Source organism: Ciconia boyciana, chromosome 1 (genome assembly GCF_034638445.1).
Source record: "Ciconia boyciana chromosome 1, ASM3463844v1, whole genome shotgun sequence".
Taxonomy (NCBI): Eukaryota; Metazoa; Chordata; class Aves; order Ciconiiformes; family Ciconiidae; genus Ciconia; species Ciconia boyciana.
This window is the reverse complement of record NC_132934.1, coordinates 187,573,192-187,600,491: the sequence shown is the minus strand read 5'-3', so window position 1 is coordinate 187,600,491 and position 27,300 is coordinate 187,573,192. Positions and strand designations below refer to the sequence as shown.

At 41.3% G+C, this 27,300-nt stretch overlaps 1 protein-coding gene across 1 annotated transcript; it reads left to right on the top strand.

The window, feature by feature from the left end:
- Positions 1-7: 7 nt before the first annotated feature.
- NUFIP1 (nuclear FMR1 interacting protein 1) lies at positions 8-27,006 on the top strand. The gene is made up of 10 exons (XM_072850180.1): positions 8-525; positions 790-878; positions 2,032-2,136; positions 2,787-2,849; positions 3,187-3,263; positions 10,670-10,762; positions 14,714-14,976; positions 19,082-19,210; positions 21,000-21,232; positions 24,542-27,006. The coding sequence occupies exons 1-10, from the start codon at positions 93-95 to the stop codon at positions 24,878-24,880; spliced, it is 1,824 nt and encodes a 607-aa protein (XP_072706281.1). The 5' UTR covers positions 8-92; the 3' UTR covers positions 24,881-27,006.
- Positions 27,007-27,300: the final 294 nt, after the last annotated feature.

The following is a 27,300-nucleotide window of genomic DNA, read 5'->3' as shown; positions in this document are numbered from 1 at the left end:
TATTTTGTAGTGGCCGCCGGTGTGGCCCCACGTGGTTGGGGAAGCACATCGCGGGGCAGGGGCTGCACCCGGGCGGCCGCTCCGGGCCCGACATGAACCCCTTCGCCTGGTACCCACCGCCCCCGCCGGGGCTGCCCCCGCCCGGGCTCCCCCCGCCCTTTTTCTGTCCGCCGCCTCCCTGGGAGCCCAGCTTCTGGGCGCCCCCCGGGCCCTACCCGCCGCCCGGGCGCTACCCTCCTCCCGACAGCTTCTCGCAGCCCGCCGAGAGCTACTCGCAGCCCGAGAGCTACCCCTCTGCTGAGAACTACGCACAGCCCGAGAGCTACTCGCAGCCCGACAGCTACCCACCGCCTGCCAACAGCTACCCGCCGCCCGCCGAGAGTTACCCACCGTCCACCAACAGCTACCCGCCCGCCGAGAGTTACCCGCCACCTGCTGACAGCCACCCGCAGCCCGACAGCTACGTGCCACCCGCCGCCTGGTACCCGCTGGCCTACGGAGAGCGACCGCCGGGCCCACACGCTGGTGAGGGGTGCCGGGGAGGTCGTCTCTCGGGCCCATGGACTCCTTCCCATCCCTCATCAGCAGGGACCCTGGGGCTGTCCCTAACCTTTTGGGGGGTGGAGGACTCCCTCTCCCTCCAAGCGTATGCCTCCTGTCCGTGCTGGTCGTGCAGCCCTGGCTTGTCTCTCCTTCAGGCCCTTCCCTGCCACAGCGGGCCCACCGAGGTAGCAGGGGGTGTGTTTTACCAGCTGTAGGTATAACTGGCTCTTTTTTTTTTTTTTGAAGGTGGAAATGGCAGTTTCTCCCAGAAGAGGCAAGGCGAGCAAGTGCCTGGGTTTAGTAAATGTTTTCCAGAAGAAAATAACAAGCCAAAGGTATGGACTGGGGTCCCCAGCACAAGAAAGACACGGACCTGTTGGAGCGGGTCCAGAGGAGGGCCACGAAAATGATCATAGGGCTGGAACACCTCGCCTATGAAGAAAGGCTGAGAGAGTTGGGGTTGTTCAGCCTGGAGGAGGGAAGGCTTCAGGGAGACCTTGTTGCGGCCTTTCAATATTTAAAGGGGACTTGCAAGAAAGATGGGGACAGACTTTTTAGTAGGGCCTGTGGCGATAGGACAAGGGGCAATGGTTTTAAATTGTTGAAAGAGAGTAGGCTTAGATTGGACATAAGGAAGAAATTATTTACAGTGAAGGTGGTGAGACATTGGCACAAGTTGCCCAGAAAAGTTGTGGATGCCCCATCACTGGAAGTGTTCACTGATCTAGTGACAGATGTCCCTGACATGGCAGGGGGGATGGATAGGTGATCTCTGAAGGTCCCTTCTGACCCAAACCGTTCTGTGATTCTGTGTTGGTGACAGTTGTGTGGAACTTGCACCGTGGTACTACAGAGACCGCATACTCTCGTCTAATGTGCCTGCCCTTACAAGAGAGCAAACATATGACAATCAGTCTGGAAATCTTGAGCCCATTGAAAGAAAGAAACGTTTCAACCAAATTCTAACACAGGTTTACTTTAGAAAAGCCCTTACCTTACCGTGGTGATGCTCGAGTGCCTAAATTACATTAGCGCTCTATTATATTATCAGGACCAGACAGCCAGATCACCCTGATGTGTGTAGTGGGAGAAGGAAAGATCTCTGCTGCCCTCTGAGCTCTTACATGTCACGTGAGAATAGCCATGCATGGTCTGACTTCATAGGGAAGAGACTCAGGGCTGTAGCCTAGCTCTTCTCCCAGCCCTTGATAAACCTGTGTGAGCCTGGTCTGTTTGCAGAAGTGATAATTGATGGAAAGGTGGCAGGGGAAAGAGCTGAGTGCAGGTTGCTTTGTTTGGAAGATGAGTGATTTGAACTTCACTTTCATGTTATATTAGCTTATCGTTGAGGCTTTTGAAACATGTTTTAATTGATAGCTTTGTTAACAAAAATACTCATGGAAGTGTTTCACACCTAATTAAAAATAGGAATACCTTGTAATCTTGTAACTGCAATCTTGAGATAATTTATTCTTTTTTTTTTTTCAGACCAAAAAGAAAAAAGAGCCAGTTTTCTCTCATTATTGTGATACCTGTGACCGTGGCTATAAAAACCAGGAGAAGTATGATGAACATATTTCACAACATAAACAGGTTGATAAGTTTGGCTTGTTTTATTTACACTTTGATTTTTAACTTTGTGCATGATAAGTAGTTAGCTGTAGTCACTCTTTGAATGGAAGACTTAGCAAAGAGATTCCAGGGTGACAAAAAGTGTTAGTAGGGGATTTTTTCTGAATGCTGTGTGTAGGAGAGCTCTCAGTTGTATTTTTGGTTTTATTACTGAAGTCATTTTAATGTCTTTCTTGTGAAGTATTGCTAAGTCACCCCAGTGGTAGGAATTAATTCGTTGACATCAGTATAGTATGTAAAATTTTTTGTGTGAAAAGGCTTTATGTGGAAAACATATTTTCAAAATCCACTCCTTTATTGCAAAGAAGTATCAAAATTTGAAGTTGGGAGAGTCTTGCAAATCTTTCTCTTAGGTTAACTTCACATTGTCTCCAATTATCAGGTATGTTGGCCTCACTGGTTATTCTAAAATCAGATGAAATTTAGAGGCACATTATCCCTTCTTACTGTTTTTACAGTCACATTTGTTTTGAAACTGAGTAGCTTAAAAGTTCTGTATAACTGACTGCACAGGCATCTGGCACTGAGTTTCATTGAAGTGTACTTGAATGCTTGTTTATAATTTGTTTGTGTAACTTGGTGTGTCTTAAGTTCACCCCCTTATCTTGCAGTGCACAGAAGAAGGTTGCAATTTCAGCGCACATGAGAAGATAGTTCAGATACACTGGAAGAATGTAGGTATCCCCCTGGGCTGAACATATGAGTCTGTGCAATTCTTTACTGTAGTCCCTTTTCTCCTTCTTCAAAGGCTTGCTTTTGTCCTTCTGGAAGGCAAATGTATCACCTCTGAGTAGAATCTGTTGTAAGACAGTGCTGTGGATGAAAATATGTTGAATACTATAGGGTTTTTAATGGATTCATTTTGTAATCGCTGTGTGCAGTCTCACCACTTTTGGAGATGAAAACAGCGTGGTACTACTGTAGCTGGCAGAATGATGCGCTTTTTTTTTTTCTTTTCTTGTGGTTTTTTTCCTTCCCCTTTTAAACACCTATGAAATACTTCTTCCTTAGGCACATGCACCTGGTGCTAAAAGAATAAAATTAGATAGTCCAGAAGAGATCGCTAGATGGAGAGAAGAAAGAAAAAAGTAAGTAAGACTTGTGACCTATGAATTTGTTTTACTGTGTTTTCTCTGGGTGATCATTAGATGACAGCTGAAAGGCAGTAGCAGCACGTGCTTGCTGCTGCTGTTCCTTTGACTCCACAAAAGTCCTGTGGTAGTGGTCTGTGTCAAAATGCCTGAGCCAGGAGGGTGTGAGCTGCAGAGACTATAATCATTTGGATGGTTATAATAGAAGGCAAGGTATCAACTGAGAAGGACATAGCTTTCCCAGGCATTTGATTTGGTACCCCAGGTTAGGTGAACGACATTCCTTTTAGCCTGATTGCCGAGACATTTTACGTCAGAAATATGTGTGTGTTTGCTTGGTGTTTTTTTAATAGCTAAGAAATCTGGAACTCTTGTACTGACCATAATTGTAATACATCCCACTGTGTGCAAATTTCCACAGCCTCAGTTGTCCCAGTAGACCCCAACAAGGAATTCTCCTAATTTTTAAAAACTTTCCGCATTGCTCGACACTTTTCTACTGAAAGAGAACAGAATCTGTGAATGATGCTGTCTCAAGTAGTCTAACTCACGTTGTACCTAGGGTACAAGGCAAAGTTCACATGTAAGCAGTATTTCTCATTCTGTGATGTGAGGTGGTACAACTTCTTTCCATTTACCAGGATTAAAGTGTTTAAAACTTCACACTGGACTTCTACAGGTCTTATCCCACTGATGTTTGGGGTTCCCCCCCCAAGCTGAACAGATTAAAATCTACCCTTTTCCAGCAGGTGAAAGGTGCTGTAGGCTTTCCTCACTTCCGTTCCAGACTTGGAATATAGTCTTGCGAGTGATCAGTACATGGGTTTTGTTTCCATGAGCAAGAGTCCTAGATGCAGACTGGGAAGTGATACAAATTTAATTTCAAGATCACTGGTGATGAGCCTGGGCAGTGTACTAGTCTCCTGTTTTTTTCTAAATGAAAATAAACCCAGTTGTCTGATGCAATCTTACTGATGAATCCAGCTTGCATTTGTCAGGAAGCAATGTTAATGCATTCCTGTTTTGAACCTGACTTCCCTTAACTTTTTACACAGTGGCTTTGTAAAAAAGGAAGAATGAGTGGAATGTATGGTAGGAGATTTTTTTATTGCTTCCCATCACTTGTTGCTGTATTGAGAAGCAAAATTTCTCCCCATGTAATGGGAAGGAGCAAATCCCTGCAAGTTTAACATTCCTTTGGACATAGTTGTGGCTTTTTCTGCAAATTTCAGGACCGCAAAGGGAAGTCTTTCACTATGTCAGCACATCATAGCAGCCAACTGTTGTAACTGGTGTCAATTTTTACAAATGAAGATAATCTGTAGGTCCTGGTGTGTGGTGGGGTTTTTTTGTTTGTTTGTTTGTGGTTTTTTGACTTTTAAAAAGTAAAAAAACAGCTTTTTTTGTTGTTTTTTTAAAAACAGCTTTTTTTTTTAACCAAAAATGTCTTTTGTCCCGTGTTTAGCATAGTAATGCCGTAGTTAACCAGACAAAAATTGCTTGTGATCTGTGCAAGTACAAGTTTGGTGTTCGATTAGTTTTGGTTCGAAGGTTTCATTTTATTCAAAAGATACTTGAGGGTTTGTTTGTTTACTTACTTTCACTCTACATATTGCTGTCTTTTTTTTTTTTTCCTAATATGATACTTAGCAAGTCTTTATTACTTACAATACTAAGTGTTTGAACAGAGTTAGCAAAAACCAAAATGTCCTTAGATTTGTCTGTCTTGTGGCCCACACTTAATTTTCTAACAGTAGTTCCAAGGAAAGATATCAGTACTTGGGTGCAGAGACTTTGCTATTCATTTGCAACTTTCCATACACTTTTCTGTTTTGGGAGGTGTTTGGGAGAGTTCCTGTGTAGTGGCTGATGCTAAGGTTTAAGTGTTGATATGATGTTTAAGGTATGTCTGTCACTATATGCTCTACTCTATCTAGAACATGAAGGAAGCAGGAATTGAATGTACAGTCACGTTTAGGTACAGTTTGTTTGGGGAGTGGGTGCTGCGAGTCAAGGCAATGTTTATCTACAGTTAATTGTAAGGCTGATACTCTGCCTGAGATGGTTTTGTTGAGTTTTTAGAGAATCTCATGGCATATACTGTTGGTTTCTTACAGATGAATATGATTTGGCTGTGGTGCAAAATTGCTGAAAGCCTTTGTTCACTGCGGCACAGTAAAATAAATGGAAATAAAGTCTTGTAGTCACAACTACGAACCAAAAAAGGCAGTATGAGATTAGGACCTTCTAAGCGAAGGCCACTAGATGGAGTACTGCTGTAGCTTATTTTGGTACTTCAGTCCTTGTGTGGGCATCTTGTTCAGCTATAATGGATGGGTGTAGAGTGACTACCTGGGTGGCTTTTTATCTCTTTGTACAACAAGGAAGCTGTACTAACATCCTTCTTTTTTTAATTAAAAAACAAAAAAAAGGGGAGAAAAAGAGAGAAACCCAGCTGAAACTTTTGCGAAGCATTAATTGGGTGTCCAGCAAAGCATCAGTTTACTACTGAAGGTCTGTTGTTGACTCACAGTAAACACTGCATTGTACAGAAAAAAAGAACACCAGAGGGAGTCTGAGCTATTAGGCAGTTGTGGTTTATGGTGACAGGAAAAAGCCTTTTTCTTTCTAGAAGCTCCAGTCAGAGCTAAGAATGAATCTTTTTAGGTCATTAGTAGTTTGTTTCCAATTAGGTTGCAATGATTTAATGTGTGTTTCCATGCTGCATCCCTAATATTCCTGTCTTGCTTGCTCTTTCAGCTGTTATAAATAATTACTTACAGAGTTGAGATTTTTCTTCTTAATTAGCTGCTGTGTTGCTCAGTTGTGTATCCTACTAAAATCTATTAGAAAGAGTCTGTGTTTAAAGTGCAGCCTTACTCACATAGAGGGAAGAGAAGGGGGAGAGCTGGTAAGGAGCGAGTAGCTCTGGATGAAGTATGCTGGGTCAGAATGCCGTTTTCCTGTCTTGGATTCTGTACAATGCCCTGTTCATTGCTGCAGCATTCATATCTCTGCTTACCTAAAAGACTCTTTGTGGCCCACTGAACCTGCTGAGACAGGCAATCTGAAGTTAAGCAGACAATGATAGACATGAAGTTCAGCAGGATCTCAGGGTTTCCCTGTGTTTTGCAGACAGATGGTTGTGAAGTCTGACATCAGCTTTGGTGATTACAATTACTTTTCTTGTTTTGATTTGTTCTGTCCCTTCCAAGTGTTGAGAAGTGTGCTGTTTTCAGCATATTTTTGTTTTAAACACAAGTTTAAAGGGAATTATCTACAGTGCGTTTCCTTAATGTGTCAGAATGAGGTATTGCTGTCTTCCCTTCTTTCCAAGTGAGATCTGAGTCCTGCTGGCCCATCTGTTTCTAACCAACTCTTCTTGAGCAAAGGTTATTAGAAAGAATGTGACAAGGCTGCTCTGCTGTTAAAGTGAATTGTTAAACTTACTTTTGCTTAGGTCCTAATATAACATTGGAGGATTTTCTTGATCTTGTCTGTTGCTTGTAAATTCTCCCCCTCCTCCCCCTCGTTCTTTAGTCTGTTGGGTTTTTTTGGTTCAGTTAGGGATTGACTGCTGTATTTTCTTGCAATACATCTGATAGGCTGAGCATGTGCTTAATGAATGTACTGTCAACCACACCATTTTTAATTAATTTGTGGTTCTCTAGTTGAATAATGATAATCCTAGAGTATCTTGGAATCCTCCCTGGTGTTGCATTCATAGTAGTTAAGTATGTAATAAGGAAAATAATTTCTTAGCACCTGGTAAAAGTAGAGGAGACAAAGCAAAATAGAAGGAATGTGTTGGTAGATCAAGGTAAACATAGATATAATAAAGTTTACTCTGAACTGCAGGGATGGATTAGCAATAAAACTGCCTCAGCTAACATATGGTAAAATCACACTAGAGATGCAATGCTTGATAAAATGCCTGGGAGTCTTAAACCAAGATTTTATCAGCTCTCTGTTGGGCTATCTTTGTTCCCTTTGGGCTATCCATGTCCCCTTTGCTGTAGGTTGTGCGTATGCAATCAAGACCAGCTCAAGAAATTATTGAGGCAAATTGATCACAGTGCTGTTCCTATAAAGATGATAAACTTGTATAGCTCTGGACTCAGAAATTCATTGTGTGAACTGCTATAGAAACAGATCTCTCTTCTGTTAGACATTGGCAAAGTTCTGTTTTTCCACTGCTTGCTAAGAGCTAGTTTACTCTGATGTTCATGTGAGCAAGATAAGAGTATGCTGGCCTATAAAACATCTATGACTTTGGCTAGTGCACTTGTTTATTGAAAAAAAAAGTCTACTCACTAAGGCACACATGTTAGTGATTATGCTCAATGTTGCCATTCCCTGTCTCTGTAAGCTTAGGATATCCTTTACCTGCATGTTATTTTGTTGGTGTATATGTAATATACTCATTTCAGCCTGAAAACCAGTTTTCTGGTGTTATCCTGATAATTTATGCTGAAAAACTTCCAGTTTGGATTATAGAAGTGTCTTTGGTTGGAAATTGCAGCTGCTATGAAATGGGGCTGCCTTCTCGGGCACTGCTGGCTCCTTCATGAAATCTACTGTGCCAGACCATCACATCCTGGTTTAACTCCCACTTTTACAGGAAATTGCTTAGGTTTGTAAAGCCTTTGTGGTGACTGATGAAGCTGTCTGTGGTCAAGCTCTGACAAGTTGTTTACAGGACCTAGGTGCTGGGCTAATTCTGCTTCAGTGGTGTTTGTAGGTAACGCTTTAAGAACCTTGTTTTATTGAGGGAGGAGGGCATGACTTCTGAGAAGGATTCTAACCCAAGTCAGCACATCGGATTTTAACACATGGTCTTTTATGTGGAAAGATTCAGTATAGGCTCTTCCTTCTGCATTGTCGCACCTCTGTTCCAGAGCAGTCTTCCTAATTTTAACTTTCCTGAATAAGAATTCTCTGTACCAAAAACAAATTCAGTTCTTCTCTTTTTGATTTTTGACCTCTTTTGAGTACTTTGTGGCTGTCCTTAGATAGTGAAGTTTGCAAAGTCTGCTGTAAAGTCGTACCTCAAGACCATAATGTTTCCGTTCTAGGCATCTGCCTCCACTTAGGGTCCAGCTGAATTTTGCTGCCTCCATGGGTAGATCTAGCTGATGTTAGGAGGTGCACAGACCTCTTTGTGCTGGGGCTGTAGTACCTGATGAGTTGTGGAGTTGCACTGGAGCTGGTATGTTGGGGTGGGTGGGTAACTTTGGTCCACTTGCTCCTTGCAGGGAGAACTGGGGTTGACTTGGCCCAGTCCCACCAGGGCCCACTGGTGGGCTTAGCCCAGCCTTGTCGTTGCACAGCAGAGCACCTGGGGAGGAGTGAACCCAGTCTACCTTGTACTGAGGGTGGTGACCTGTGGACTTGAATGTCTAGAGCTTACTGCCTACCAAGTCTTTAGATGGAAGAATAAACTAGCGGATGCTCATTTGCTCATTGTGAATGAAATGAAACACTCTGTGCATGTGTGCTGTCAAAATAGGTACATTTTTTGTACAAGTTAAAGGCAGTGAGTAAAATGCCATTTAACATTTGAGGAGAGCTGAAGAAAATAAACACAGCCACTCCAGGTGTCTTCAAATGTGCTTCTGCAGGCATATTCAGATTTATGACTTGAGCTCTCTTTAGCTGTTAGTTGCTGCCTGTGTCAACTGCCAGGGTGGTTTAGGAGAAATCTGTCTGTCTTGGCACTGAATTGAACTGAAAGCATTTGTGGAGTCCATTACGGTGGCTCGGTGGAGGGAGTGGTAACTCACAGGAATGAAAGTGGGAGGCAGTCATGTCTCAAATCATTGTGAGAGCGTGTCTGAATATGTCCTTAATCAGCATAACTACAGGAGCACTTTGAAGACTTCTTTGTTTCAGGATTAAGGGTCTTCCCTTATGTCTTCTAAAAGAAAAGAAAAGTTGCTAAGCTTGGGGCTCTTTTGAGCCTAACTATTTACTTTATAGCACTCTCCCCTCCTGTGAGCCTTACTCACGTGAAGGAAAGCACCTTATCCTAAAACTGTGGAGAAGTGCCAAGCACAGGACTCTGTCAATGTGAAGCTCTTGAGATTAAATAATTCATTGCATGCTTGCTGTGTGCTGGGAGCGTTATAACACGGATGAACAAGTGTAGCTAACAGGGAAGAGTGGAGATAAAACATCACATCCCTGTGCTTTTTTGAGCTGTATGGTGGATTTCTGGGATAAATGAGAATAGACGTTGACAGCTCGTGTTCAAATCCTCTTAAAGGAGACAAGTTCTGTAATGTGTTTAGGTGTGTCTCATAGGAAATGCTTCTCATCTTTTTCCCTTGGTATGTGGTTGAAGCTGTCTTGCATCAGTGTGAGGCTTAACATTCATGTTGTAAAACGGGGAAGATGCATGTGATAAGGTTAAATATTTAAAGAAAGATATGTGTCCTTTTTGATAGGTATATATAGCGAGTAGCTGTTCTAAGTTTCTTGTTACTCCATTTTAATAGACTTATCAAATATTTATACTTTGCGTTTCTGTCCAGAAGCCGGTGGGGGTGCGTGTGTGTTTCCCATTTACCACCTTTATCTCAAAGCACTGGGATTTAGCTAACTAATGTTTACAGAGCAACTGGCGTAGCCATTTTTGGGCTTTGACGGTAACTTGCAGCAGGCCTTGCATGTTAGAACCAGCGTGGCATTCGTCCACAGGGAGGGATAGGGAGGGAGGAGGAGAATGGAAGAGAGGGATGGTTTGGGAGATGGTTATAACAGTGGATTTGTTTTGATCTGCATGACTTAGCAATTTTTCTTGGAAGCTGGAAGAAAAAAGGGGCAGTAATTTTGGTGAAGTAGAGGTCAGTGTGCAAGCACAATACTGAATATTGCTCAAGAGGAGGCTTGTGTGCTTTTCTTTAACTATCACATTAAATGAATCTTGTGCACCCAGAAGCTCTTCTTATAACCTTTTTTTTTTTTTGATATTACAAGAACTTAGCAGTTGGTTTGCTAAAGGCATGTTGCACCTTTTAAGATCCTTCAAACGCTCCAACTGAAGCACCATAAAAATAAAATTGCAGGACTAAGTCATGCTGTTATGTGTAGGGACAGGCAGAGGGTCCATAAGCATGACTGAACTGTTTGTCTGTAGCTTGTTTCATGGTTTGGTAAATCCAATCATGCCAATTTGGTAGATTTTTTTTTTTTTTAATCAGAGTATGTAAGCATAAATGTACTCAGCTTTCTTGCCTTTTTAAGAAGGAAACAGTCTGTTAAACTTCCATGAAATGTTTTAAAAATCTATTACATTGTTTAAAAATCTATTATATTTATAGAGTGTGTTGGTTTAGTAAAGGGTGAATTGACAAAGTACAGTGAATCATTTAAGAGCCAGTGAATTATTTTTTTTCTTCTAGAAATTTTCCTACGTTGGCAAACATTGAAAGGAAGAAGGCGATGCAGATGCAGAAGGAAGAAAGGGGAGAAGTGCTGACTACCCAACAGTTTGGGTAAGCATTTTGAAACAAGCTTGTTACTTTCCTCCTAATGAGTTCAGAAGTACGCTCTCTTATTGTGGTCTCCCAGCACTTACTGCCTCTACTGTACACACGATCTAGCTGCCCTTTAACAGAGGACAGGTCATTTGACAAACTGCAGATGTAATGTTCCTTTGTTTACAGTGCTTCATAGTCCACTTCAGTTAAATTAAACAATAATTGTATTAGAAATGTGATGTTCGTGCTGAATTCTGCACTCTGGCTTGTTTGAGAAAACCACGTTCTAGTGGCCATTCATTAGATCAGCGTAACCTTGGTCTCTGAAAAAGAAATAATGGGGATGGAAGTCATGCAACATAATGAATCCACATGGTCTAACCATTTAATGCCTGAAAATGGCCAAGAGAGATTTTATGAGTGGATTTGGCTTCTTACTCTCTTTCAGATGATAAATCAATAATCAAGTGAAGGGAGGAGGAAGATTTAACTTTATTTTCATAGCTTAAGTAGTGCTACTTCTTTCTTCTACCCTCCATCATCTTTATCTATCTGCTACCTTTGTTCTGGGCCTAATACTTAATATTGTTGGATTTTTAGCTGTTCTCTCCCTTATACTGTGAATGACTTTCCAGTATGATCTTTGTTCTTTTCTCCTCCCCGCAGTGTCAGTGTTATGTGGAGCCAGCTAACTTCATTAGCTCTATGTTAGGGCCTGTGAGAAGACTTTTTAAAATGTTATAATGATCCATGCCCTGAGAATATCACTTGTTTAAATGAAAAAGACTGAGCTGGAGGGCAGGAGCAGACCCACTTCTAAGGTGCTCTTGCTAAATCCCACTTGCTGCTGCATGGAAGTGAAGCTGGAGCTTGTCTGCCTTTTTTTTTTTTTTTTTTAATAGGGGATGATACCAAACAAAATAAAACTTGCACCATGGTAAAGTGGTTGAACTAGTACAGAATACAGTTTGTGTCAGGCTAGTGTGATTTGTTAAATGGTGATAGTGCAAATTACCTTGGTGCAGCATGTGATTCAGAAGACCCAACACTTACCCACCCCCTCCAGCAAGTTGCCTTTTGTGACTTTGGAAGGAAGAGTTTATAAAAGACTAAAGCAGAAACTTCCTTCAAAAGATATAAAGTTGCAGAAGTGCTTTGGACCCAAAGAAACACACCTAGGCATTGAGACTAAAGCCGCAAACATATGGAATTATGTTTGGAGGTTCTCATGAGCAACAATATGTTTTGCCTGTCACAGCAACAAACTGGTGTCTTATTGGTAACTTGTGGCTGTGAGTTTGGTGCGTTATGTAGTCTTAAATGTCTGTCAGCAATTCCATACTTATCTATTACATGTGTTAGTAACTTTATATCTGGAAAATTGTTCGGGAAAAACAGAGCCCTCAAAACTAGAGGTTGGTTGCTGTTTGATTTCACTTAGTGACCTTTAACTCTTGTTGATGTTAGAAATCTATTCTTTTTTTCCCCTCCCTTCCCTGAACTGCTAGTACTATAGACTTGATGAACTGTCCAAAAAGCTGTCATTTCTGCTCTGTATATCAACAGTAAAGATTCTGGAATTGATGGTTGTCTGGCAAATTTACTGATGCATGAGGCAAAAATAGAATACAGCTTGTTCTCTGCAAGCTGTACTATTAAGGCAAATAGCTAAGTAAGATTTAGAAGGGATTAGATACTTAACACTTCTATGGCGCTTTCCATTTGTGGTTCGCTGAAGTGCTTTACAACTGCTAATTCTCAGCATCCCTGCATGTGAGATTAGAGATGCAGAAGGACCACTTTGGCAGTCTGTGTGGTGTCTTGCAACAGCTGATTAATAGCGCATGGCTCTTTATCCCCTCTGAACGGGAAGTGAAGAGTACCTCTTTCACGAAGGGAAGGTGGAAGGCAGATGCCAGTCTGACGTTTGTTGGGATGTGTTTGTGACCTTGGGGTTTCTTTCTGGGTGTTTGAGGCCCCAGGGAAATCAGAATGTTGTTTTTAACCCTTGGTCAAGGACAACACCTCTAATTGAGCCTATATTTGTTCAGTATCTTCTAGGTTATACAACAACATCCTGAATTTAGAGCCTGGTTGTACAAATTCAGAAATGCAATTCTCTGTCTAGATGGAGTTGAATTATGTGAACTAATATTAGCCTTCTTTTGTGGATGAGAGACTGATGCACAGGAAGGTGGCGGCTTGCCTCTTGTGCCACAGGAGCACTATGGTGGATGACGCTATCAGGGCTGAGCTGTCATGAAATGACACTCAGAAATGACACTTACTTAGACACTGTCATGAAATGACTGGAGAATGAAATGAAATATGTTTTGTTGTGATATAAAGCCATTTTGAATGCTATGGCAGGCCCCGTTCTCCTCTCAAGAAGGACTTAATTAGGCTGGAGAGGAATGATGGTAAATGGGAACATTTCTGTACAAGCAAAGAAGTGGGTAGCTTGGAAGGGCTGTATGATGGAGGTTTAGAAAAATTGCATAGGTGGGAACGGGTGAATAGAATGCGGTTATATACTGTTTCTTGTAACTCGAAAAGGATGGGGCTCCCAAATGACCGTTTTAGGCATCAGAATGAAGACAAACCAAGGTAAGTCCTTTTTTCACAAAATATTAACACCTTGCTTGCAAGATTTCAGGGATGTCAGACATTCACACAACATCCCACAGCATGAGATGCAAAACCATCAGTGTCTTGGGAGCATCTCTAGTCAGAGAGGGTCTCTAAGTGGTACACTGCTGAAAAGTAGGTGAGGAGAAAGGTGACCATTCACCCTGCTTTTATGCTCTTTTTTCTTTCCTCACATGTTCCACTGGCTGCTTATCAGTGACAAGGTACCAGGTTAGAAATACACCTATGAGACTCTGCTTGCAGATGTATAACTCTAGACCCAGGGAGAAGTTTCAGAAAGAAGCTCTTGCCCAAGTATGGTATTATATGGTTGACTAGGGATAACAGGACCTCCGCCATGCTGTAGGTGAGGCTGAGGGAGAGAGTACAGAGCAAAACGAACCATGGGGCTCATTCAAGACCATAGATCTTGTATGTCTTTTGTGGTTGTAATGTGCTGATGATTAGTTGCAGTCTTGTTTTGCTGAATTAAGTTTCTGTTGCTTGAAAATAAATATCTTCAGGAAGCTTATGTTGTCACTTCTATATTTGCTTTTCTGTCTGGGTCACACCTATTCTTGTATCTATAGACTTTGATGAGAGTTTGTTAGGCTCTCCAGGTACCTTCCTATAAACATGTTTGGTGTTTATAGGATAACCTGAAAGATTAGTGGAACCAGCATGCCGTGCTCTTTCCATAATTTAGGACTCGTTTTGGGTTTTTTAAAATCCATTGTCCTGATAAAAGTTTTTTTTCTTCCTTTTCCATCTGAGTGGAAAAGATGAACGTCATGTTAGTTGGAGGCAGGAGTAGGTAGTTGTTATTGCAATTGATGGTGTCAGGTGGCTGAATGGATTTAGTGCAGCAAGAGCCCTCTCTGAGCTGTAACTGGAAAAAAGGAGTCTTCAGCAGTGGAAGTATGCTTATAGCAGACGATTCCCTTTTAATCCCATGTTCCCCCTGTTTTTTAATGACTTCATAGTTTAAGCGAAGGGAATATTTGTTGGCTTTGTAATGTGAAATAGAAACGCTATGTTCTCACACTGTAGATGATCAAGAAACTTGCTTAGCCCTCGTACCCTTTGCCTTGTCAAAAGATAAAACTCATCAACTTCAAACTCTTCATTTAGGTTCCAGCTTTGTCACATTGCCCTGCCAATGAGATGAGCTGTGACTACCTGTCTGGTCTGTCACCACATGTTAGCTGAGCTGGAGTAAGTCCTGGCATTGTGCTGTGTTGCTGAAACTTAAATGTGGTCCTGAGCTGTTTCGTTACATCAATTGGTTTTATTCTCATAGGCTGTCATTTGTATCAGCTTTGTGTTTCTATTCTCCAGCAAAATGAAGGGGATGTGGAAACCTCCAGAAAATGAAGAGAGGTTTGAGCAGCAAGGAAGACAGAGGAGAAGACAAAGGCGCCCATTCTGGAAGAAATTTAGGAAAAATAGTAGCGATTATAATGTACATAGAACACAAAATGAAGCCAATGGACCAGAAAAGAGCATGTGTGAAAAGGGACATGAAAAACAGCGTGCTTTGGTGGCTCAGCCGAACGTGAAGGATGTGGACCCTCTTGGTCTTCTGGCAAACAGTGACATTGGTAAGATGAAGGAACTTGGAGAATTTTTATTTGCACTAGTACTGCTGAAAAGATTACTGAACTTTTGTTCAACTTTTGTTTTGAACTAGCAACTTCTGGGGAGAGCTGAGGGTTTAGAAAAACATGTAAACTCTGTCCTTGATTGAAAGAGGGCTAACTGGGCATGTTTAAAATGGGATAACGCTCTCTTAGTAGGGGATTGATGCATTGATGCAAGGCTTTACAGTATGCTTGGAGAATAATACTGGGGAGCCTGTTGTCATACTTACCTTCTCATTGTTACTAACAAAAAAAAAAGCTCAGGATTGCTGTGTTGTGCCTACAATAGGGCCAACAGGGTCACAAGCTTGAAGATAGTCCAACACCCCTGCACCTAAAACTTCTACTTAGAACTTCCTTTTAAATGGAAATTTCCGTAGAGAGATATCCTGATTCAGGACATGGTCTTCTAAGAAAAATTTCCAGTATGATTATTGTGAAATGTGGGTTAGTGGTTTATCTAAAGGAGATGGTGTAAATCGTCATTGCATTTTGGGGAGCTTCTGCCCTAGTAGGCTTGGCCAGTTATAGAGGAAACTATCTCAGTAGCCTAGAAGTCTTTGTGTGTGTCTGACTGAATTCATGTCCACATGTGCTGGTAGAAGGAGCTAAAACTAGTAGACTTGGCTGAGATACAGTTTGGAAAGAAGCTGAAATACAAAGTCATTGAAGAGGAAGAAAAATTCTGATTTAGAAAGGCTGACACAAGAATGTTTAAGATACTACCTGCATTAAGCACTTCTACATAAGTTTGCTTGCAAGCCAATTTGATTTTATTATAAACATACAGGGAAAATCTAGCAGGCTGCTTTTATGTCTTTCTGATTTTTCTGTGAAAATTAGGAAGCATTAAATTTTATTCTGTATCATCCAAAAATGCTTAATCTGAAGAGGAGAAGATGTTGGGAGACAGAATGTAGGAGTGTCTTGGAATTGAAAAATATCCACGCTGGATACTTATTTGTCTTAGCTTTGTATGTTTTAAAATGCATTACTTGCTTTAAATCAATATTTAGCTGACAAACTGAAGAGGGTTTCTGGGCTCTTAACGGAGCACCTCAATTCTATCTTTGTTTTAACCAGTACTTTACCATAATAATCTTATTTTATCTGTAATCTCCTGATTAGGAATGCTTTTTTTGTCCAAAACACTTGGCTGGGAAAGGCAGCAAAGGGAACATGATCTGAGCCATAGGGAAGTGATGCTGTAGTAACTTCAGGAAGGAGAGGAAAAGAAATAGCATCTGAGTTGTTTTAAGTTTAGATGCTGAAACTTCTGCTTGCTAGTCAGAGTTTTGGAAGTGCTGCCACAAAGTTTGTGTGCAATATTACATGTTCTGCCATAAATACTGTATGATAGCCTAAAGGACGTGCATCAACTTAGGTTGCTAAACCAACGTGTAAAATAACAAAATCTTTATAAAGCCAGAAGAAGAATAAAGTACTTTGACAATCAAATTATTTTTTAAAGACTATTAAATATCCCTTTGTGGTTTTGAAATAACAGTATTTAGAATGTGAAAACAAATGGATTTCCTTGTATGAGTTAAGTGAATTACTTAAAATGTCAGCATTTTTCTTTTAATTCTGTTTTTTTGCTGCATTATCTAATTTACTCTTGATACTGCCCATATGTGTGTGTTTTCTGAAGTATTGCTGCTTAGTTTTTTTGGTGAGCATGTCTTGTTTCCACATGCTGGCAGCAATATAAACTCTCCAGATACAACTATTTATAATAGTCAGTAGTGATGCAGTACTCTTAGAATAAGGCATGTAAGCTGACTTATACTGTAGCTATGTAGCCATACTGTAGAATGCATCCCCTGGAAAGATGTCTGATGCTGAGTTTTTCCTCTTGAAAACATAATCTTCAATTAGTGGGAACAAGAACTCAGCATCCCTATGCAATTTGTTTATTCCACTAATCTCTGCATGTTGGGAAACTTAAGTATGCTTAAATATAACTATTTCCCCACAGCATCTGTGTTTTACTTAATGATAAAATGTCTAATTATACCAAAGTACAGTTAGTAACTTCTGTTATAATAGGTAGAAAAGGAATGTGTTACTTGCTTATTACACATTATTAAAGCCAGTTGCAGTTTTTTATACTATTGAGAAATATAGTCATAGCAAATAATAACAAACACAATATAACTAGGTAGAATTAAAAAAATCATACAACTCAAGTCCGTGTTTTTGCTGTATAGGTACATTTTTGTTGGAGTATTTAAACCTTTCTAACAGCAGCAGCCCTTTCTCTAGAGGGAATGTATTTTTTGCATAATGCATTCACTTAAGTTCTGTTTAGTGGCTAGTTCCTTCAAAGCTAAGAAGTTGAATGGGAGATGAGAAAACAGAATTTTCCTCTTGGTTTATAAGCAGAAACAAGATAAGATGATGAGCCTGTCGGGTGTAAAATTTTGAGGGATCTACTGACCAGAAACAGTCAGTTGTATTCCATAGTGCATAACGCTTCCTCCAAATATGTTAGTCTGAAAGAGAAAATGTATTCCAGTAAATGTGTTTTCCTAATTTGCTAAAAAGCAAATGAAAAGTAATTCTTTCAAATTTCAAGAAAATAAAAAGAAAAGGCACCCAACCCCAGTATGCACTCAACATTTTGGATGAGATAGAAAAAAGCAGCAATGAACTAAAATAACTTGGAGTAAATGCTGTTTTTATAATTGCTTAAGTATATGCAGACGCTCTGTATTCTCAACTAGAAAAATGCACCGCATTTAGCATGAGCTTCCAGTGTAATTGCAAATTGGCATGATTACTAAACCAGTGAGAATCAACCTTTTCAAAAAGAGCTCAAAGTAAAAAGAGGCAGGTAGGTAGTTTAGATAAATACCTGTGTATTTATCTAAAAGTTGTTTTATCGAACGACACGAACTCCAATGAATCAAATTGCCAATTGTTAATGATATATTAGAAGAGAATAGAGAAACGCTTGTGATTTCAAAATAAAGATCTCAAAAGTGTTTATTTCAGTAAAATCTTCTTAAGAAGCGTGAGGCAGCTTTCCTGTGGGGCAGGCTTAGACAGAGAGGGGATAGGAGAGGGCACAACTCCTTTTCTTTGTGAAAATAAGATTGCAACCAGTCTTTTTCTAGAAGTCTCAACAGGCTACTAGTTTCTCAAAATGTTTCTAGTAGTGTTGTGTGTGTGTGTGTATGTGTGTATATATATATATACACACATGAAATTTGTATGCAGGTGTATTACTGAAAAGCATTTTCTAGTTTTGCTGCTGACTCTAGCACTGTTCACCTGAGAGTCTTTCCAAGATTTTAATGCATATAGATCCTTTGTTTCACACTAAAGCCATCACAATTTTGTATGTTTATTTTTAGGAATCATTTTCTGGTAGGGCTCTGTTTTCCTAGTATCCTCAATTTCAGCATTTTTGGTCCGCTTGCCTCCTGTCTTCCTGGTATTCTCTTTTCGGGCAGTTTGAGACTGTAATACCTTGCTTACTCATGCACAGCCGTAATGCTCTGCGGGGATTTAAGTATCAAATGGTCTGAAGTACTGCTGGAAACAGATCGTCTAATTTGTAGCCTTGGTTCTCAGTGTCCCTTATGAACTTTTTTACTATCTGAGAATTGCCTTGCTCTTAAATTCTCGCTTTGAATGAGCCTAATTCTCCCCCTGCCCCGACTGGCTTTTGAATCCTTCTCCCCTGCCTCTGCAGGACTAAATCGAGCAAGACTTCAAAACATACTATGAAATCCTCTCTCTCTTTACCTATGCTTGATAGTAAAACCTATAATTACATTTGGTATGTGAAGAAAGAGCCAGAAAGCCCAAGCTCTTGTTCAGGAAGCTTTTTTTTGCTTCTGTAGCTTTGCTGGCAGGACTGTAAACCAGTGGTGAGACAACTTTGCCACCGAATGTCTGTAGAGGGTAGGCAAGTGTGGGGTGTTTTTAATCAGTCCACGGTGTTGAGCAATGGTGCTCGACATCGGTCTTGGGTAGTGGTGAGATACCAGCAGCAAGGCTGGCTGTTGGCATGCAGGAGTATTGGGAAAAATCCCTCTTGACTTTTCTCTCCCTGCAGAATCCGACAAGGACGAAGCACCAGCTGAAGACAGGAGGCTGGGATTAACTGTTGTTCCCAAGCAGGTCACCTCTGCCCTGAGTTCGTTGTCGGCCAATTACGGCAGCATGTCTGACAGCGAGCCCGAAGGTGCGTAGGAGTGTGTCCTCTGCCCTTCTCCTCTCCCCTTCTGCCCTACGTCACTGTGCTGGTGTGCACTGCAAGCAATGATAAGATCTGATCACAAATGACCTTTCTTTGGGAAGGGTGAGGGGCTTCACCTATTCTGTATTTGGTCCTTTGCCATCTCCCGTCCAATTGTCCAGGTCCCATTTACTTATAAATGCAGCATTTATGAGTGCAGTAGCCCAGTGGTAGCTCTTTACGGCTGCATCCCCAGCTGCGGAATGCTGCAGATTATCGGTGTCAGACAGAACCTACGTAGTACGTACAATTTCTTGAGAAAAAACTTGAGAAAAAGAGAAATCAAAGGTGTTGCAGAAGAAAATACAACATATAAGCTGTGGCTTATATTTAGCAAAGTTGTTAGTGTAATGCCAGTTCAGTGGCTGTATCTCCAAAACACTTGGCTTTGGAAATGCCTTTTGATTTCTGGCCTGCCTACCAGTGCTGTAATTCAGAGTTTTCTTGTACCTGTTGATTTTTAAGCTTAAACAAGTAAAGAGAGAAGCTTGTAAAAGGTTATGCACAGGGATGTTTTTGCGGTCTGTGTACAGATCCTTTCCAGTTTGCTTTCAGTGACAGTGAACGCTAGTACTGGTGTAAGCCATGCATAAAGACAGGCTGGGAGGAATAAAAGGATATGCCATTATTCTGCTCCTCTTATTTCCCCATTCCTCCCTCCTCCCAGTTTTGAGCACTAACCGGAGTTACTAGGTGAGCTATTACTTGTTCCCAGTATGGTGATAGCTCCCAGTCTCAGAGAAGCACCCAGACAGAACACAGCATTTGTGCATACAGCCGGTGCACAGGGATGGCCTTGTCCACTTGGCCTGTGCCGCATTTAATGCCTTTCCCCCCCCAGCCCTACAGCATACTTTAGAAAGCCTCAAACAGAGTTTCCTGAAAGATTGAGTGGGGTTTTTTTACCCCCTTTGCTTGCCTTTTCTCAGCAGCATGTCCTGGGTTGAAGGGGGGGCGGGGGGGCATAAAATGTCTTTGGTTAGGGTGTGTGTCATCGAATTTCCCAAGCCTTTTTTCCCCTAGTTGGGGAAAAAAAAGCAGCCTGTCTTCAGTCTTGCTTCAAATCACGTTTGAATAGTGCCAGAAAAAAGCTGTTATGCTCAACCTGTGAACTAATTTCCATGTCCTTAAGGGCTTTTTCCATAGAAGGCTTCTGGGTGTTGCAGTAAGACTTGAACTCTGTAGTACTTGGATTTTGTGCTTCTCTGAGTGTATACATCGGTGTATGGTAAAGAACTGCTGCTGCTCCTTGTTTTTGCAGATACTCACTATGCCTTACTTGCCCTAGATGGCCTACCCAAAGTTACAGAGAGCGTCTAGCAGGCAGGGAATTGAACTTAGGCATCCTCTGCCCTAATGTATCATGATTTTCTCAGCAGCCAAATTTGCAGCAAGCTATATTGTGAAGCGGAAGCAATGTACTTTCGAAGTGATAACAAGGCAGAAGTTTGAAAATCTCATTCAACTCTTACTACTTCTATTTTTCTTTCTGTATTGCTGAATTTAAGTATCTTGTTTTCCTTTCTGTGAATGTTTAGAGATTATTCTTTGTATTTTAAAAGAAACACCAAACCCAAACCAAACAAAATCCTCCCTCCCTCCAAGTAAACCTTGAACATCTTCACGTCAGGGTATGTGAGCAAGAATAGTACTAATGAACTGCCAGTGCATGGGGATATAAGCATATTAAAGAGGCTTTTAAGTTTGAGATGAAAGTGTGTTCTTTTTCTTTAAGAAATCCCTGTCAAGACTGCAACAAAAGCTGAGAAAAACCAGGCTGCGCTCAGAAATACGCCTCAAACTACTTATGTTCCTTGGAGTCGAAACCCGAATCAAAAACGTCCAGAATATGCAGGCACGACGTTAAGAAGCTCGAATTCAAATGCACGTCCCCCCAGAGGGCCTGATAACTGGGGCAAGAGAACATTACCTCTCCTTCCGAAGCGCCGTCCAACTCTACTGGAAATGGTAACAGTCTTAGTGCTACAATAATGCCTCCTGTACAAGAGTAGCACTGTTTGTGAGTGGTTCTCCTCTTCCCTGTGGGAAGTTAGAGCAGTCAGTTAGCAAAGGTCCTGTCTTAAAATAGCGAAGTGAGCATTTCACTCGGAGAAAGTGTAGATGCTTAAATACGCTGGTGTGCATTCAGTTAATGGCTGACTTGGTGAGCAAGAGATGACAACTTAATCATGTGCCTAAAATGAGCTGCACAAAGGACGAAACCTTTATTCCTTCCTCTAACCTCTCTGTGGTAGTATGCAGTCGGTTTTGTTTGTGTGTGATCCCATCAGCCTTATTCCAGTCTTCCTCCCTTTGCTCCTGGCTTTGCTTTTCAGCTGCCTTCCCCTGATCAAGGAGCACACAATTTTGTCAGATGCAGTCAAAGAGATCTTGTTGATTAAGGGTGTTGGTGACTTAAACTGTATAGTGTTGAGCTGCAACCTGCGCATGCATGGGTTTCTTCTCTGTAGGCACGTGTAGGCCAATCTGAGGAAGTGACAGTGCTGGTACCTTGAAGAGTAGGTTGGTGTCTCAGAAGGGTAAAAAGAGGTTTGTAGGGGTGAGTCCAAGTTGTTATGATTCTGTTCTCAGTAACAGTGCAAAGCATCCTGTTTGGCAGCTTGGTGGCTTTCTTTAGTATAAACAAAACTTTGAAGCTTTTATTGCATTTAGTGCTCAAAAGCAGTATTAAATAGGTAGACTACCCTTGTGATTCTGTAAATAGCCAGCATAGAGCTCCCCTGTCAAAGGAAAACTTGCTGTGGGCAGAGCACAGGAGAAAGCAGGGTGCCACTGACACCAGGGCTCTGAAACAGCACAGGATGTTTAGGCAAGAGATACCTGATAAGCCACATCCCAAGCTGCAGATGTGGGAGAAATCCCTTGATAGTCCTTTTAGCACATACTACCGTTGCTGCCAAGAATTAAAAATCCTAGTGACTGAAAAGGAAGTGTTTGCCCTTTGTGTAGCTCCCTAAGCATGCAGTCGTCTTTATCTCTTGCTCTTCAGAGTTGTTGGTGATCAAAGCAGTGAGGACTCTGGAAAAAAGTCATATGGAGTCCCACATGCTGAGAGAAGCTGGCAGAACATTGGAAGCCTGAATTGTAGCTTGCCAGTATAGTCCATTTTTAAAATTGCATTTTGGTGGGGGTTTTTTGCCTTTTAATGTTGCTCAAAACTGTTGTTAAAGGATGTGTACTGTGGCTGTGAATCACAGAGGAGCACCTGAGATTTGCAGGTAGGCTTCATCTCTCAGAAATGGTTAGTGTATAAAAACCTTGAGGAAGCAAAGTTGAAATTTTAGTGAGTGACTGCTGAGAATGTATCCAAAAAGTAAGGAAGTGGGATTGCTAAGAAAAAGGTGGTGTATCAGTGAAATGATGCTTTAAAAAAAATAAAAGGGGAGTTAGGAGAATAGCTGCAGATGTCTATTGGCACTCATTCAGTGGTGAGCTTGGGCACTACTAAAACATGTTTGTAGCCATGCAAACATTAATGTTTGTTTACCCATTCTGTATGCTGACAAAATAAAAAGCCTGTGTAGCATCACTCCACTGATACCCATCCCTGCATTAAAAAATGTAATACAAAGATACAGTCTTTAATAAGGTGATGGTGCCTCCCATCTGTGCCTTTATTTGGCCGTTTGGGAGTTCAGCAGTTTCTCCCAGTCCGGGAAAGAGAACATCACTGCGCTGTCCTTTCTCTGCCCTAATGTCCATCTCTTAGTTCAGACGCGAGGTTTCTGAAGGCCAGTTTTAGGTGTCAGCTGCTTGTAACACCTCTTAGTAACTAGTCTAAATAGAAATATGCCCACTTTAAAGTGGCTGGTTAAACCACTGTTGAAACTTATAACAACAAAAAAGCTTCTCTGTGACATTACAAGCCAAATTTAGCTAGGATGTGTAATACAGATCTGCAAATGATCAGATAGTTACAGATTTACCCGCTTGCTTTAAATTTGTTTGTTCAGAGTACTAGTTTGGCTGACACTCACAATGACAAAAGGTCCTTCAGCCTTCTGGCTGATATTTTTTTTTTTTTTAAATGAACTTTAGTGAGGTTAAAGGAGATGAGGGAGGCCTCTGGCATTTTGATTAAGCTACTAGACTTAGGTTGGTGGATTATAGCCCAAACCAGTTATTGCTGTTTAAATCCATAGTCTGTCACCTGATGAAACATGCCCTTTCCTTGTATTTATAAGTATCTTTTACTCATAGGGGTCTTCTAAAAATGCATGGGATATTAAATTACAGATACAGTATAACCTGGAAAGTGTAAAAGATGCTAATAGACTTGCTGTCCTGATGTACTGGAATACGTGTCTTGGGATGCGTTCTTTGTTTCAGGTGTTAATTATAGTCCATGATATGAGAGCATCGTCATCTGGGTCTACAGTCAGATAATTGGGGGGGAAATTCCTGGTATTTAGGTCTATTCCATGACGTTCTCTACCACCTGAGCAAACTGAGACTGACAGCTTAATCCAAAAGATACCATCAGATTTGTCACTTGTTCTACCTGCCTTAGTGCGTTAATGGCGCTAAATGAGCGGTGCTTAAACGTTTGCACTTTAGGCACATGTGTATCTTTCATCCATTTCGGTGGTACAGTCATGTGCCAGTACCATACTGAATCTGGCCATTATGAGCCTCTGTCATTGTAAAAGTAGTGTTTGACCAGCAACCTGCGCTGCTCTAGCAGCTTGCTGCTGCCCAAAAGGGCAGCTCCCTCCCTGCCACCTCCTCTCCAGATGCCGGATCCCAACTCTTCTTCTCTGCTATGCTGGGCCTTTTGCTCACTCTGTTCAGTTTTTGACACACATAATCCCCCAAAAAACCCAAGCAAACAAACAAAAAAACCCAGAACGCCCCACTACTTGCTGCTAATTGTCAGGTTTGTTTTCTCCTGGCTGGTGAGTTGAACTGATGCAGTAAGATCAGTGCGAGCTGGCGTGAGGGAGGAAGGGACAGTGAGCCCTTAGATCTCCCAGCCGAGCAAGCTGTGCAGTAGTGCTGTCAGACACGCTCACTGGCTCTGCCAAAGCCCCAGTCAGTCGGTGGGAAAGCACCCAGTGTGGGAATCCATGGCTTTCCTGTGCTGTCTCTCGTAAGACAGTCTCCTGCTCTATGTGTCCAGGACTTCTGCGAGAGAGCCACCTATTTAAATTCAGATATGTTCAAAATTACTGAGTAGAGCTGTGTATCTTGCTAGGCTTGTATCAGCTACAGAGCAATAGAGGGAAACGTGCATCATCTTCTCTTCTTTCTTTCCAGTTACTGGCCCAGGACATCCGACATGAAAGGAATGTGATTTTGCAGTGTGTTCGATACCTCATCCGAAATAACATGTTTGGACTTCATTTTAAAACAGAACCACAAGCTGAAACAGAGACTGAAGAGTCCTCTACAACTACAGCAGAGTCTTTGACAGACAAATTTGATGAATCTAATCGTTCTTGTAGCTCTGACCTTCAGTTAACAGGAGGAGGAGAAGATGCATTATTAATAGCCCAGGGTGAGAAAGCACCTGTGGATCAGACTTCACAGATGGCTCACTTGGCAGATGAGGACACGTGGGAAACCCCGTCAATTCAGTGTGAAGAAGCACTGTAGAAAGTGTCTGTTGCGGACAATAAAGCAAAGGCTCACCTTTTCTACCTGACTGATGCTTTCTGAAAGACAAAGACATCAGTATACCAATATAATCATTAAAGTACATACTGAAAGCTGTTAAAACCACTTTTCTGATCTGTTCTGCCCGAGATGGCCATTTCCTTGTGAAAACAGCATCCGCGTTGAGTGATTGCGTTTCCCCATGGCAGAAGGGCAGCAGTGGCACAGAGTATGACCTTCCCTAGAGTAGGTGTGGATCCCCACTTTCAAGCTTCAGAGCTCTGAATGTTTTACCTTGTTATGAAATGTGTGTCAGTCCATCATCAGAGCCAAATAGTGTTGCGGAAGGATGGATCTTCCTCATGTGAAATCACGGTCTGGTGTGTCTGGGAGCATCCGAGTGTCCAGAAGTATTTCAGTGTACTTTTGAAACAGTAATTCAGTGCATACTTTTTTTCCCCAGCTGTTATTTGATATAATATATCCAATATAAATGTAATATATCCAGTATAAGATGAAGAAATGAAATGGAAGATATAACTGACCTGGCTCTAAAAGTACTGCTTGCACCAGGAGTCTCCTCCTTTCTGAACTAATTTGTTAATTGAGCAGAGAAATGGAAACGAGGGTGCAGGCTGATGCAAGAAGCCTTTTTAAAAATATATAAAAAATAAAGATACAATAACTGCTCACTGCTTGCGTCAGTGCTAGGTTGCTGGTTGATCTCAGGTACCCAATATTAAGCCTTAGACCTTAACTGCTGTTATAGTAATTGCCTGACAAATTAACTCTTGAAGCAAACTCTTAATACTAAGAGTATTATCAAAGTTTAGAAGGCTTACCAAGAGTTACTGGTTTGTTCCTTTTTAGTATGCATTGGGAATTTATTAGTTGGCCTTCTGGAAGAATGTCTTCCTTGGTGCATTGTTACGATGCTCCTACAGCATCCAGTGATCATTTTCATAGATTTGTGCCTACATCCATAGCGTTGTGAGCACTAAAAAAGCATCAGCCAAGGTTTAGAATCAAGTTTAGTCTTTTGATTACATTGTGCATTTGTTTGTCAGAGTCCTTCTTGTCAAGGGCAGGTGTTAGTTTGTCACGTTGACACTGAAAACATGCCATGAAAATAATCTATTATCAGAACCTCCACTTCAGAATATTTCTCTGCTCTTTGTCTTTTAGTCATGGCTAAGTGTTGGAGTTAAATCTCAGGGACTGATTTTATTTTTTTGTTCTTTGGTACAAGTCTAGCCTTCCATTCCACCATCTAAAATCTGAAGACTCATGGGGTTTTTTTGTTGCCTAATAACTGTATTTATTTTCTTTCCTCTAGTTCCTTAACTTGTGCCATACATCTCATTTGTGGTGCATAGAAAACAAGAAATAGTTGAAAATTCTGTCCCACTGCTCTGCTATTTATAGCTACGACCACATATTGTGTTTGTAATGCACCATCTAAATTTACGGAATTATATAAATATCAACACCCTTGTAAAAGTTGTGTGTCTTAAGAATATATGTGCAGAATAGAAGCAGTGATCATAAACATTTATATTTTCAAGGCAGATGATTCATTCTTCCCATGATGGTCCCACGAGCCATCTCAATCTCACTGACTTGCTTATGGCTCTTACAGTTTTACTGCAATGAAAATACCAGCAAAGGACTCTAAGCCATGGAGATCTGGCACTCGGGCAGAACCTGATTTCGGAGTGGAGTGGTACCAGTGCTGTTGAAAGCATGGGTATCAGCTGCAGGAAAAGAAATGGATGTCTTAGGATTGCTACTAAATTGCACTTTAATCAACCCTTAACATGCTTCTGTCCCTATCAAGTTGATGGCAGAGCTTTCTTTGGCTGTACGCTCTGACCTTGTGTTTAAAAACAAAAACAAAAAACCTAATCTGAATTGTTTATACTGTTGTCATTATGGACTTAAGAATATTAAACTTTCACACAAAACCAAACGCTTTGTCAGAAGAAAATCTTTTAAAAGTCTTATTTAATGTAGATAGGAAGAGGTGGGTTTCTTTTGGGGGAGATCTGTACAAGGCCAGCATGGCATAAATCGGGAGTTTTAACCTAGGACTTGTTGCATACAGGCAGAACTGCTATTGTTGTTCTTGTAGTGAACCATTTCTGCCAACCCATATAGCAGATGCGGAGACATACACTGCAGTGATATTAAACCTTGAATTGCAGTCTTGGTCAACGAATGGAAGGTCTCTGTCCCTTCCTCTCCCCCACTTTTCTTTTCCTGTTCTTTCAGGTTGCGTTCAGACTTCACCTACCCCTTCCTGCTATTCAAGAATGTGCTTTCTTAGTGCTTTGGATAGGAAAGCTGCCATAATGACCTTTTCTGGTACTGTCAAATGCCTATAGGCTTCTCCAGTCCCTGCAACTTTCCTGTTCTGGGTT